General features: G+C 48.9%; 1 gene segment (V, D, J or C); it reads right to left on the bottom strand.

Annotated features, from left to right (window-relative positions):
- Positions 1-8,787: 8,787 nt before the first annotated feature.
- LOC134345808 (immunoglobulin kappa variable 11-125-like) lies at positions 8,788-9,226 on the bottom strand. The segment is given in 2 exon segments: positions 8,788-9,098; positions 9,183-9,226. Coding segments are annotated over 2 exon segments (351 nt in total).
- Between the last annotated feature and the right edge of the window lie 2,746 nt (positions 9,227-11,972).

Raw genomic sequence — 11,972 nt, 5'->3', positions numbered from 1 at the left:
TGGACTCCGAGCCAGAGACTGGACAAGGACCCAATACCTGGGTCTTGCCTCTGGCTCGGACCCCAGATCTAGGCAAGGACGTCACTTGGCTGGCAGGCAGGATGAGGCTGGAGACTTGAGGCGAGGCTTGAGACTAGAGACCTGAGGCGAGGCTTGAGACTAGAGGCGAGGCTTGAGACTAGAGACCTGAGGCGAGGCTTGAGACTAGAGACCTGGAGCGAGGCTTGAGGCTTGGGGTGTTGAAGCTCCTCCTGGGCAGAGGGCGGAACTCCTGGGCAGGGTACGGAACTCATGGGCAGGGCGGGGTACTCCTGGGCAAGGCACAGAACTCCTGGGCAGGGCGGGGTACTCCTGGGCAGGGCGTGGAACTCCTGGGCAGGGTGCGGATCTCCACCCGACCGAGGCAAGGGACAGGAAGGGACAGAAGCAACCGTAGGGTAATGGCAAGACGGCTTGGCTTACCCGACGGAGGCAAGGGACAGGAAGGGAGCTACGTACAGGGTGGCTCCAAGACAAGAGTACAGGCGAGGTGAGGCGAGAGTTACCGGCAAGACAAAGCAGGGCTTCAGGCGAGGAAACAGAAGGCAGGGGAAGGGATACAAGGAGTAAGGACAAGAACAATCCAGCAGCCACGCCCTGGTCTCTGGAGGTATTTATGCAACCAGCTCCAACGAGAATCAGATGCCTCAATTAGTGCTCAACAGGAACAGAAACAGGGTAGACAGGAAAACCTGGAGCAAGGGTTAAGGACCAGACAGTGAACCGGAATGTGGACTTCACGGACCGGACTATGATAGTATCCCCCCCCCCCCCCCGCGTGCGGGAGCCTCTTGGCAACCAAATAGGCTATCCAGACTATAGACGACCTGGGCGGGTGCGAGGGTATTTAACAGCAGGGAACCCCGGGTGGCAAGAGGAAAACGACGGTGTCTGTGTCGCTGGGTCCATGGTTGGCTGGATTGTTCTGTCACAGGATGGGCGCTGGGGACGGACCCAAGTGCAAGACACAGACACTGACGTACTAGGGACAGGACCAGGACAGAGGGTGAGGGCTAGGACATGGACACGAAAAACGGGAACCCGGAACAGGGCTGGAAATGAAAGATAGGAGCCCGGGCTTTGACTCCGACCCAGAGACTGGACAAGGACTCAGTACCTGGGTCTTGCCTCTGGCTCGGACCCCAGAACGAGGCAAGGACGTGACTTGGCTGGCAGGCAGGATGAGACTAGAGACCTGAGGCGAGGCTTGAGACTAGAGACCTGAGGCCAGGCTTGAGACTCGAGGCCTGAGGCGAGGCTTGAGACTAGAGACCTGAGGCGAGGCTTGAGACGACAGACCTGAGGCGAGGTTTAATAATAGAGACCTGAGGCGAGGCTTGAGACGAGAGACCTGAGGCGAGGTTTGGCTACAGACTAGAGGCGAGGCTTAGCTAGAGACCTGAGGCGAGACTTGGCTAGAGACTTGAGGTGAGGGTTGGCTAGAGACTTGAGGCGAGGGTTGGCTAGAGACTTGAGGCGAGGCTTGAGACTAGAGACTTGAGGCTTGGGGTCTTGAAGCTTGGCTTGGGGCGAGGCTCGAGACTTGGGGTCTTGAAGCTCCTCCTGGGCAGGGCGTGGAACTCCTGGGCAGGGCGCGGATCACCTGGGCAGAGCGCGGAACTCCACCCGACGGAGGCAAGGGACGGGAAGGGACAGAACCAACCATCGGGTAATGGCAAGACGGCTTGGCTTACCCGACCGAGGCAAGGGACAGGAAGGGAGCTAGGTACAGGGTGGCTCCAAGACAATACTACAGGCGAGGCGAGGTGAGAGTTACCGGCAAGACAAGGCAGGGCTTCAGGCGAGGAAAAAGAAGGCAGGGGAATGGATACAAGGAGTAAGGACAAGAACAATCCAGCAGCCACGCCCTGCTCTCTGGAGGTATTTATGCAACCAGCCCCAACGAGAATCAGCTGCCTCAATTAGTGCTCAACAGGAACAGAAACATGGTAGACAGGATAACCTGGAGTAAGTGTCGATGGACCGGACCGTGAACCGAAATGCGGACTTCATGGACCGGACCATGACAGTACCCCACCCCGCCTCTATGGGAGCCTCCTGGCGACCAAACAGGCTATCCAGACTATGGATGACACGGGCGGGTGCGAGGGTATTTAACAGCAGGGAACCCCGGGTGGCAAGAGGAAAACGACGGTGTCTGTGTCGCTGGGTCCATAGTTGGCTGGATTGTTCTGTCATAGGATGGGCGCTGGGGAGGGACCCAAGTGCAGACACAGACACTGAAGTACTAGGGACAGGACTAGGATAGAGGGTGAGGGCTAGCACATGGACACAAAAAACGGGAATCTGGAACAGGACTAGACATGAGAGATAGGAACCCAGGCTTTGACTCTGAGCCAGAGACTGGACAAGGACCCAGCACCTGGGTCTTACCTCTGGCTCGGACCCCAGAACGAGGCAAGGAAGTGACTTGGCTGGCAGACAGGACGAGACTAGAGACCTGAGGCGAGGCTTGAGACTAGAGAACTGAGATGAGGCTTGAGACTCGAGGGCTGAGGCGAGGCTTGAGACTAGAGACCTGAGGCGAGGATTGAGACTAGAGACCTGAGGCGAGGCTTGAGTTGAGAGACCTGAGGCAAGGCTTGAGACTAGAGACCTGAGGCGAGGATTGGCTAGAGACTAGAGGCGAGGCTTGGCTAGAGACCAGAGGCGAGGCTTGGCTAGAGACCTGATGCAAGGCTTGGCTAGAGACTTGAGGTGAGGGTTGGCTAGAGACTTGAGGTGAGGGTTGGCTAGAGACTTGAGGCGAGGCTTGGCTAGAGACTTGAAGTGAGGCTTGAGACTAGAGACTTGAGGCGAGGATTGAGGCTTGGAGTCTTGAAGCTTGGCTTGGGGCGAGGCTCGGGGCTTGGGGTCTTGAAGCTCTACTTGGGGCGCGGCTTGAAGCTTGTGGTGTTGAAGCTCCTCCTGGGCAGGGCGCGAAACTCCTGGGCAGGGCACAGAACTCCCGTGCAGGGCGCGGTATTCCTGGGCAGGGTGCGGAACTCCTGGGCAGGGGCGGTACTCCTGGGCAGGGCGTGGATCTCCACCCGACGGAGGCAGGGGACAGGAAGGGACAGAACCAACCGTCGGGTAACGGCAAGATGGCCTGACTTACCCGGCGGAGGCGAGGGACAGGAAGGGAGCTAGGTACAGGGTGGCTTCAAGAGAAGACTACAGGCGAGGCTAGGCGAGAGTTACCGGCAAGACAAGGCAGGGCTTCAGGCGAGGAAACAGAAGGCACGGGAATGGATACAAGGAGTAAGGACAAGAACAATCCAGCAGCCACGCCCTGCTCTCTGGAGGTATTTATGCAGCCAGCTCCAACGAGAATCAGGTGCCTCAATTAGTGCTCAACAGGAACAGAAACAGGGTAGACAGGAAAACCGGGAGCAAATGTCGATGGAGCGGACCATGAACTGGAATGTGGTCTTCACGGACCGGACCATGACATGTGTAGCACTTGTTCTGCTTACAAAGATAAGTGCTGGGAGGCAGATCAGTGGGAAGGGATGGGGGTGGGGACGAATGGACAAGGGTGTCGCGTAGGGAGTGATCCCTGCAGCAAGCAGTGTGGGGGGGGAGGGAAAGATGTGCTTAGTGGTGGGATCCCATTGGAGGTGGCGGAAGTTACAGAGAACTATATGTTGGACCCAGAGGCTGGTGGGGTGGTAGGTGAGGACAAGGGAAACCCTATTCCTAGTGGGGTGGCGGGAGGATGGGGTGAGAGCAGATATGAGTGAAATGGGAGAGATGCGTTTGAGAACAGACTTGATGGTGGAGGAAGGGAAGCCCCTTTCTTTAAAAAAGGAGGACGTGGAATGAAAAGCCTCATTCTGAGAGCTGATGCGGTGGAGTCGGAGGAATTGCGAGAAGGGGATGGCATTTTTGCAAGAGACAGGGTGAGAAGAGGAATAGTCCAGGTAGCTGTGAGAGTCCGTAGGCTTATAGTAGACAACAGTAGATAAGCTGTCTCCAGAGATAGAGACAGAAAGATCAAGAAAGGGGAGGGAGGTGTCAGAAATGGACCAGGTAAACTTGAGGGCAGGGTGAAAGTTGCAGGCAAAGTTAATGAAGTCAACGACCTCAGCATACGTGCAGGAAGCAGCGCCAATGCAGTCGTCGATGTAGCGAAGGAAAAGTGGGGGACAGATACCAGTATAGGCTTGGAACATGGATTATTCCACAAAGCCAACAAAAAGGCTGGCATAGCTGGGACCCATACGGGTGCCCATGGCTACACCTTTAGTTTGGAGGAAGTGGTAGGAGCCAAAGGAGAAATTATTAAGAGTAAGGACTAATTCCGCTAGACGTCCCATTCCCATTCTGATATGTCTATCCAGGGCCTCCTCTACTGTCAAGATGAATCCACGCTCAGGTTGGAAGAACAACACCTCATATTCCGCCTGCGTAGCCTCCAACCTGATGGCATGAACATTGACTGCTCTAACTTCCGTTGATGCCCCACCTTCCCTTCGTACCCCATCCGTTACTTATCTATTTATTATTTTTTTTTCTCTCTCTCCTTTTTCTCTCTCTGTCCCTCTCACTATACTCCTTGCCCATCCTCTGGGCTTATCCCCTCCCACTTTCTTTCTCCCTAGGGCTCCCGTCCCATGATCCTCTCATATCCCTTTTGCCAATCAGCTTTCCAGCTCTTGGCTCCATCCCTCCCCCTCCTGTCTTCTCCTATCATTTTGGATCTCCCCCTCCCCCTCCCACTTTCAAATCTCTTACTATCTCTTCTTTCACTTAGTCCTCACGAAGGGTCTCAGCCCGAAACGTCGACTGTACCTCTTCCTAGAGATGCTGCCTGGCCTGCTGCGTTCACCAGCATTTTTTATGTGTGTTGCTTGAAATTCCAGCATCTGCAGATTTCCTCATGTTTGCCCTTTAGAATATTTCCTCTTTGGGAGGCATCTGTCCTGAACCTCCTGAACTGCCCAGCCATTGCTGCTCTGCCATCATCCCCGCTGGTGTCTCCTCCTAATCAACTTTTGCCAGCTCCTCTCTCATGCCTCTGCAATTACCTTCACTCCACTGTAACACTGACATATCTGACTTTATTTTTTCCCTCTCAAACTGCAGGGTGGATTCTATCATATTATGATCACTGACTCGAAAGGACTTCTTTACTTTGAGCACTCTAATCATATCAGGTTCATCATACAACACCCAGTATAGAATTGCCTTTCCTCCTTGTGGACTCAACCACAAGCTGCTCTAAAAAGCTATCTTGTGGGCATCTAAAACTCAATCTCTTAGGATTCAGCTCCAACCTGATTTTACAGCCTACCCATGTATTGAAACCCCCCCCGTGACTATCAAAACATTGCCCTTACCCCGTGCCTTTCTATCTCCCGTTGTAATTTGTATCCCACATCCTGGCTACGGTTCAGAGGCCTGTATATAACTCCCATCAGGGTCTTTTTACCTTTGCAGTTTCTTAACTCTACCCAGAAGGTGTCTACATCTTCCAATCCTATGTCATCTCTTCCTATCAAAAAATTCTATCATTTTTTTTCAACAGAGCCACCCCAACCTCTCTGCCTACCTGTCTCTCCTTTTGATGCAATATACATTCTTGGATGCTAAACTCCCAACTATGATCTTTCAGCCACGATAGAGTGATGCCCACATTACACTTGCCAATCTCCAACTGTGCTGCAAGATCATCTACCTTATTCCATATATGATGTGCATTCAACTATAACACTTCCAGTCCTGTATTTATTACCCATTTTGATTTTTCCCCAAATCTCCTGTTGGACCCCTAATTATTGAGTCTCCTATCACTATCACTCTACCTGAATTTACCCTTCCTTGCTGAGTTTCAGAGCCTGCTATACTGCCACTGGCCTGGCTGCTGCTCCTGTGCACTGATAGGTGATTCTCCCCCACACCCCAATGTAGTATCCAAAGGAATACTTGTTGCTGAGGGGGATCAACTGTAGAAAATATGATGTCATCCTATCCCGTTTAATAGTAGCTTTCTTTCAAATGATGGTAGTTTGCAAGGTGTGTACGTTCAGAGGGCCCGATGTGCCTTTGCACATTATTCACTGAAAGCCAATATCAGACATAACAGGCTATGAAGGAGATAAATCAAGCAGTTGGATATAACCTCCAGAGATTACACAAGCTCTCCAGCCTCTTCCCTTACTCCCTATACTCACAGTGCAAAATCTTTTCCCTGTTTCTACCTATATCATTGGTGTCAATGTACACCTTGGCCTTTATCTGCTCACCCTCCCTCTCCTGCAGCTGCTCTGTGATATCAACAAAGAGGTGGACGAGGGAGGTAGATGAGCAACTATTGCTATAAGGGATTGCTTCGAGTGTACTGGGCCATTTTCAAGGACTCATCTATGGATCTGAATAAATACACCTACACCATGTAGGTTCAATGTACACCTACATCATGGACTTCAGAAAAACAGTTGTAGACGAGTGTCTCCCACAAAATCATTCAGAGTCTTCCCCCGCCAGATGCCTTGTACAAATCACAAAATTAGCAATTTGCTGAGGGCCATATCAGAGGCATTCAAGTCTGGTGACCAAGAAAGTTACAAGAGGTCCTGGTACATTCTCTGGAAAGCCACGTCACGGGCAAAGTTGCAATGCCAGACTAAACCTGAATCAACGAATAATACTCAACAGTTGTGGCAGGGCTTGAATGCTATCACCTATTATAAAGTAAAATCAAATGACATAAGTGACAACAGGACTCACTTCCAGATGAACGCAATGCCTTCTGTGCTTGCTTTGACCGTCAAAACATGGAGGAACCATCACAAACACTCACAGTGCCAGACAATCGAGTGATTTTAGTCTCTGAAGCTGATGTGTGAGCAGCCTTTAGGAGGATGAATCCATGAAAATCATCCAGCCCAGACATGATACCTGGCCAAGTACTAAAGACCAGTGCTAATCAACTGGCTGGACTGTTCACTGATCTTTAACCTGTGTCTTTGGCTGATGTACCCATCTGCTTCAATCAGACTTCTCTGAAATTTGGTGCCTCAGAGGAACATGGTGACCTGCCTCAATGACTAAAGTCCGGTATCACTTACATCCACAGTGAGGAAATGTTTTAAGAAATGAGTTTTTACCATGATATGTAAACATTTACAGGACATTTTAACATATCAACTCCTCCTAAGAAGCGAATTGGGTCTACTCCAATTTTCCCAGCGGCGCAACAGGTCCATAGCAGATGTCATCTCATTGGTTCGTTACTCAACTGTGGACCATCTGCACAGCAAAGATGCATATATCAGGATGCTCTTTGCTGTGAATGCCAAGCTACAGGCATTCAACGCCATCACCCCCCTAGAACTCATTAATAATAAGTTTCAAGAACCTGGCTTCAATACCTCCTTGTGCAACGAGATCCTCGATTTCTTCACTTGCAGATCCCAGTCAGTTCAGATTGGCAACAACATATTCCCCACAATCTCCATCAGCACAGGTGCACCACAAGGCTGTGTGCTTATTTCACGGCTCTACTCACTTTACACATGATTGTGTGGCGAAGCACATCTCCAATGCCATATTCAATGTTTCTGATGACACCACTGTCGTACGTCAAATCAAAGGTGATGATGAATTAGCATATAGCAGGGAGATTGAAAATCTGACTGAGTCTAACAATCTCTATCTCAGTCACAGAAAGACCAAGGAGATGGCTATTGACTTCAGGAGGAGGAAATCAGGAGTCCATGAGCGAATTCTTGCTGGAGGTTAGAAGTGGAGAGGGTCAGCAACTTTAAATTTCTTGGTGCTATCATTTCGGAGGACCTGTCTTGGGCACAGCACGTAAGATCTATTACAAAGAAAAAATGCAGTGCTTCTAATTCCTTCGGAGTTTGTGAAGATTTGGTATGATATCTAAAACTTTGACAAATTTCTATAATGCGTGATGAATAATGAATTGACTGGCTGCATCACAGCATAGTATGGAAGCATCAATGCCCTTGAATGGAAAGCCTTCAAAAGCTACTGGATATGGCTCAGTCCATCACGCATAAAGCAACCCCACCACTGACAGCATCTACAAGAAGCGTTGTCATAGGAATGCAACATTCGTCATCAGAGACACCCCTCCTCCTCCACATTGCAGATCATGCTCTCCTCTCTCTGCTCCCATCAGGAAGTACGGACAGGAGCTACACAACCAGGTTCAGGAACAGGAGATTCCAGTAGAGATTTGAAACAATTTTAAGAACCATTGAGCTCTACAGCACAGAATCAAGCCCTTGAGCCTAACTTGTCCTTACCAAGCAAGTTACCGTCGTAAACCAGTCCCGTTTACCTGCATTTAACCTGTATTTTTCTGAACCTTTCATATCCATGTAGATGTTCAAATGTCTTTAATTCTTTTGATGGTTCCTGCCACTAACTCTTCCTCTGGCAGCTTGTTGCCTGTACCCACCACCCTTTCCTTGAAGAACCGACCAGACAGGTCTCTTATAGATTTTTCCCCGCTCACTTTAAAGCTATCTCCTGTAGTTTGGGCTCTCCTACCCTCGAGAAATATTTTCCCAACTCCTGATTCTCCAGCGAAAGGTGTAAATGAGTAGACTGTCGATGAGACTGATCGGGTAACTTTCGTGGAATTGGATAGAGTTCTTTATCCGAAGAAAGGTGATGGCATTTATGGCATAAGCTGCCAATTCGCTGAGTTGGAAATGATTCGTGTGACCTCTACGCTGAGGAAGAGTTTTTGTCAGCGGCGCCGGTTAAATTTTAACTTTGTGGGTCTATATAGGCACAGTAATAGGTGCCGGAATCCTCTTTCTCGAGACGGGCCACAGTTAGAGAATACTGCTTTTGTCGATCTTTTCTCGCTGTAAATCTGTCATCAATTCCATCGTCGCGTATGTTGACCCCATTACTGTAATAGAGGATCCTGACCGGGCGTTGCCCATCTGGCTGCCGGTACCAGTGGATTATGTCCGTGTTCGCTGTGCCCAGATCGCAGATCATGACGGCAGTTTTGCCCACGTTTTTGGTGATGGACATCGGAGACTGTATCAATTCAGCACCGAGACATCTGCCTGTGGAAAGAAAAATCAAACTCAGAACATGTTGAAAAGCCTGAAGCAAATAGAGAGTAAACGGATGAAAATCAATCAACTAACGGAGGAAAAGTATCACAAAAGCCACACAACCCAGCCGCATGGTGTTTGTCGAGTTCTGACTGTATTTGACACGGATTTGGACGTGGTCTGGTTAGTTATAAATAACAGCACGCTTCACGTCCCACTTTCTCTCAACGTGTCACAGACCACGCCTTCGAACCCTATTTGAAAACCACACACCATTATTTCCTTTGCATAAATTGAGATTTTGTTAGAATTGCACAGCAGTTCACTAGACAATTTTTTTTTCTGTTCGAACTTGTTCTCGCTTAACATGAAGAAATCCGTCACGATAACAGGCCTTTCGAGGCCAAAAGTTTGGGCCATCCAATTCCATCAAGGTGATCAATTAACCTGCTAACCCACAAACGGGAGAAATTTTCAGATGCTGAAGGACTTCTCACGCTGACCTCTCCCCTTCCTTTGGGTGGGATGTTTGATGAAGTGAATGCCATCAACACCATGGCTGTGATTATGTTCATCTGAGTCCTGATAAAGGGTTTCGGCCCGAAACGTCGACTATTTACTCTTTTCCATAAATGCTGCTTGGTCTACTGAGTTCCTCCAGCATTTTGTGTAGGTTGCTTTGGGCGGCTACTAATCCTTACGTCTTTTGAAAGTGGGAGGAAACCGGAGCAGCCGGACGAAACCCACGCGGTCACGGGAAGAACGTACAAATTCCTTTCAGGACAACGACGGAATTTAACCTGGGTCGCTGTCTCTATAATAGCATTACACTAACCGATCCGGTAGCGTTCCGTACCAAAACTTTCCCCAAATTAGTCACCTCCTGCCAGTTGCCTTTTCAGTTACACGTCAACATATTTAAAATATTTATCCTCCCTTTGTCGATGTTTTGTGACATTCCCGAAATTTCCCGCCGAACACCACAGTTGGAGCAAGTGGTTTCAGAGCGGCGGACGGGGGAGGTGGGTTGAGGTTTTGCCCGGCGACTTCACACGTCAGGAGTACATGGAGATAATTCTCACAGACACCCCCGGTTTCTCACCTTGGCCTTCACTTTGTCTAATCTTTTGTCTCCGGAGTCTGTGACAGAGCAAGGAGAGCGATATCCTCCCCACACGCGGTCCTAAAGTGCCGACCCTGGACCTGTCTCGCAGCCGCCCCGTCGCGGCGACCGCATTCCGTGTACGTTCCGTTGGGTGGGATGTTTGATGAACCGAATGCCATCTGCACCATATCTTGATTCTGTTCATCTTTCCCTATTAACGTGGTTTTAATTATTCCAGCTGGGCAGAACCTGTCAGTAAATATTAACTTACATTGGCTTCCGCTGTGAAATTTGAAAGGACGATATCTAATTTGTTTATTTAGTGATACAGCACGAAGTAGGCCCAATCACCCCCGACAAACGGTATTAACCCTAACCCAATCACGGAACAATTTACAACCGGAAGCTGTAATAGCGTCGCGCTAATCGCTGCGCTACCGCGGTGCCTGGGCAGTGTACGTCCTTTATCGAATGCCCAGGATTCTCTTTCCTGTAGCTGTAAACGTCCAAGTGCCATAACTCACCAAGTCCTAGTTGTAAACCTCCCGCAAACCTTCTCTTTAAATCAACTCATTCGTTAACAATTTCTCCTTCCGATAACTCCTTTAGGACAGGTTAGGTTAATCGATTCAGAAACTTCCTGTGTACATGCTCCGACTGCAATCGCTCTCCCAGCCGTAAGACGATAAAACACAGGAGCAGGATTAGGCCATTCGATCCATCGAGTCAGCTCGGCCATTTAATCATATCTGTTTCCTTTTCCCTTTTCAGCCCCATTTTTCGTCTTCCCCAATACCCTTTGACAATGTGACTAATCAAATACCTATCAGCCCCGGCTTCAATAAACCCAATAACTTGGCCTCCATGGCCGTTTGTGGCAATGAATTTCACAGATTCTCAGAGATTCCTCCTTGTCTCTGTTCTGAAATGATGTTCTATTATGTGTCTGTGCCCTTTGGTCCTGGACTCCCCCACTACTGGAAAATCCTCTCATCGTCCAGGCCTTTACATATTCAGTAGGTTTCAAAGAGATATCCCGTAGTCTTCTCGGCTCCAGCGAGAACAGGCCTGGTACCACCAAATGTTCCTTATGTGATAACCCTTTCATTCCTGGAACCATTCACTTAAACCTCCTCTGGACCCTCTCTAATGCCAGGACATTCTTTCTCGGATATGGAGCCAAAATTAATCACAATACTCCATATATAGTCTACCGATCTCTTATAAAGACTCAACAGTACAACGATTTATTTATTAGATTTCTGAATGGACAATGAATCCACATGTACTACCTCACTGATTTTTTCTTGCTTTGCTCTCTTTTTCTCTACATATTTAATTTAACATATATCTTATTGCAATTTATAGTTTTTATTATATATTGCACTGTACTGCAGCTGCTAAATAACAAGTTCCACAACCTATGACAGTGATATTAAACCTGATTCCCATTCTATTCTGAATATATTCTAGACCCCTTGAAATGATTGTGGTCATTGCATTTGTCTTCTCCACTACTAACTCAAACAGCAAGTTAGCCTTTCGGAAATCCTGCACCAGAACTCTCAAGTCTTCTTGCACATTTGGTTTCTGCTTTCTCCCTCTCTTTAGAGCATATTCTGTGCCTTCATTCCTTCTACGAAAGTGCATGGCCATACACTTCCTTACACTGTGTTCCATCTGCCACTTTTTTGTCCATTCTCCTAATTTGTCCGAGTCCTTTTGCAGACTTCTTGCCCTCTATTTTGCTTTTATGCTATCTTTGACCACCGTTAACT

This window comes from Mobula hypostoma, chromosome 1 (assembly GCF_963921235.1).
Source record: "Mobula hypostoma chromosome 1, sMobHyp1.1, whole genome shotgun sequence".
Classification (NCBI taxonomy): domain Eukaryota; kingdom Metazoa; phylum Chordata; class Chondrichthyes; order Myliobatiformes; family Myliobatidae; genus Mobula; species Mobula hypostoma.
This window is presented reverse-complemented; position numbering and strand designations above follow the sequence as displayed.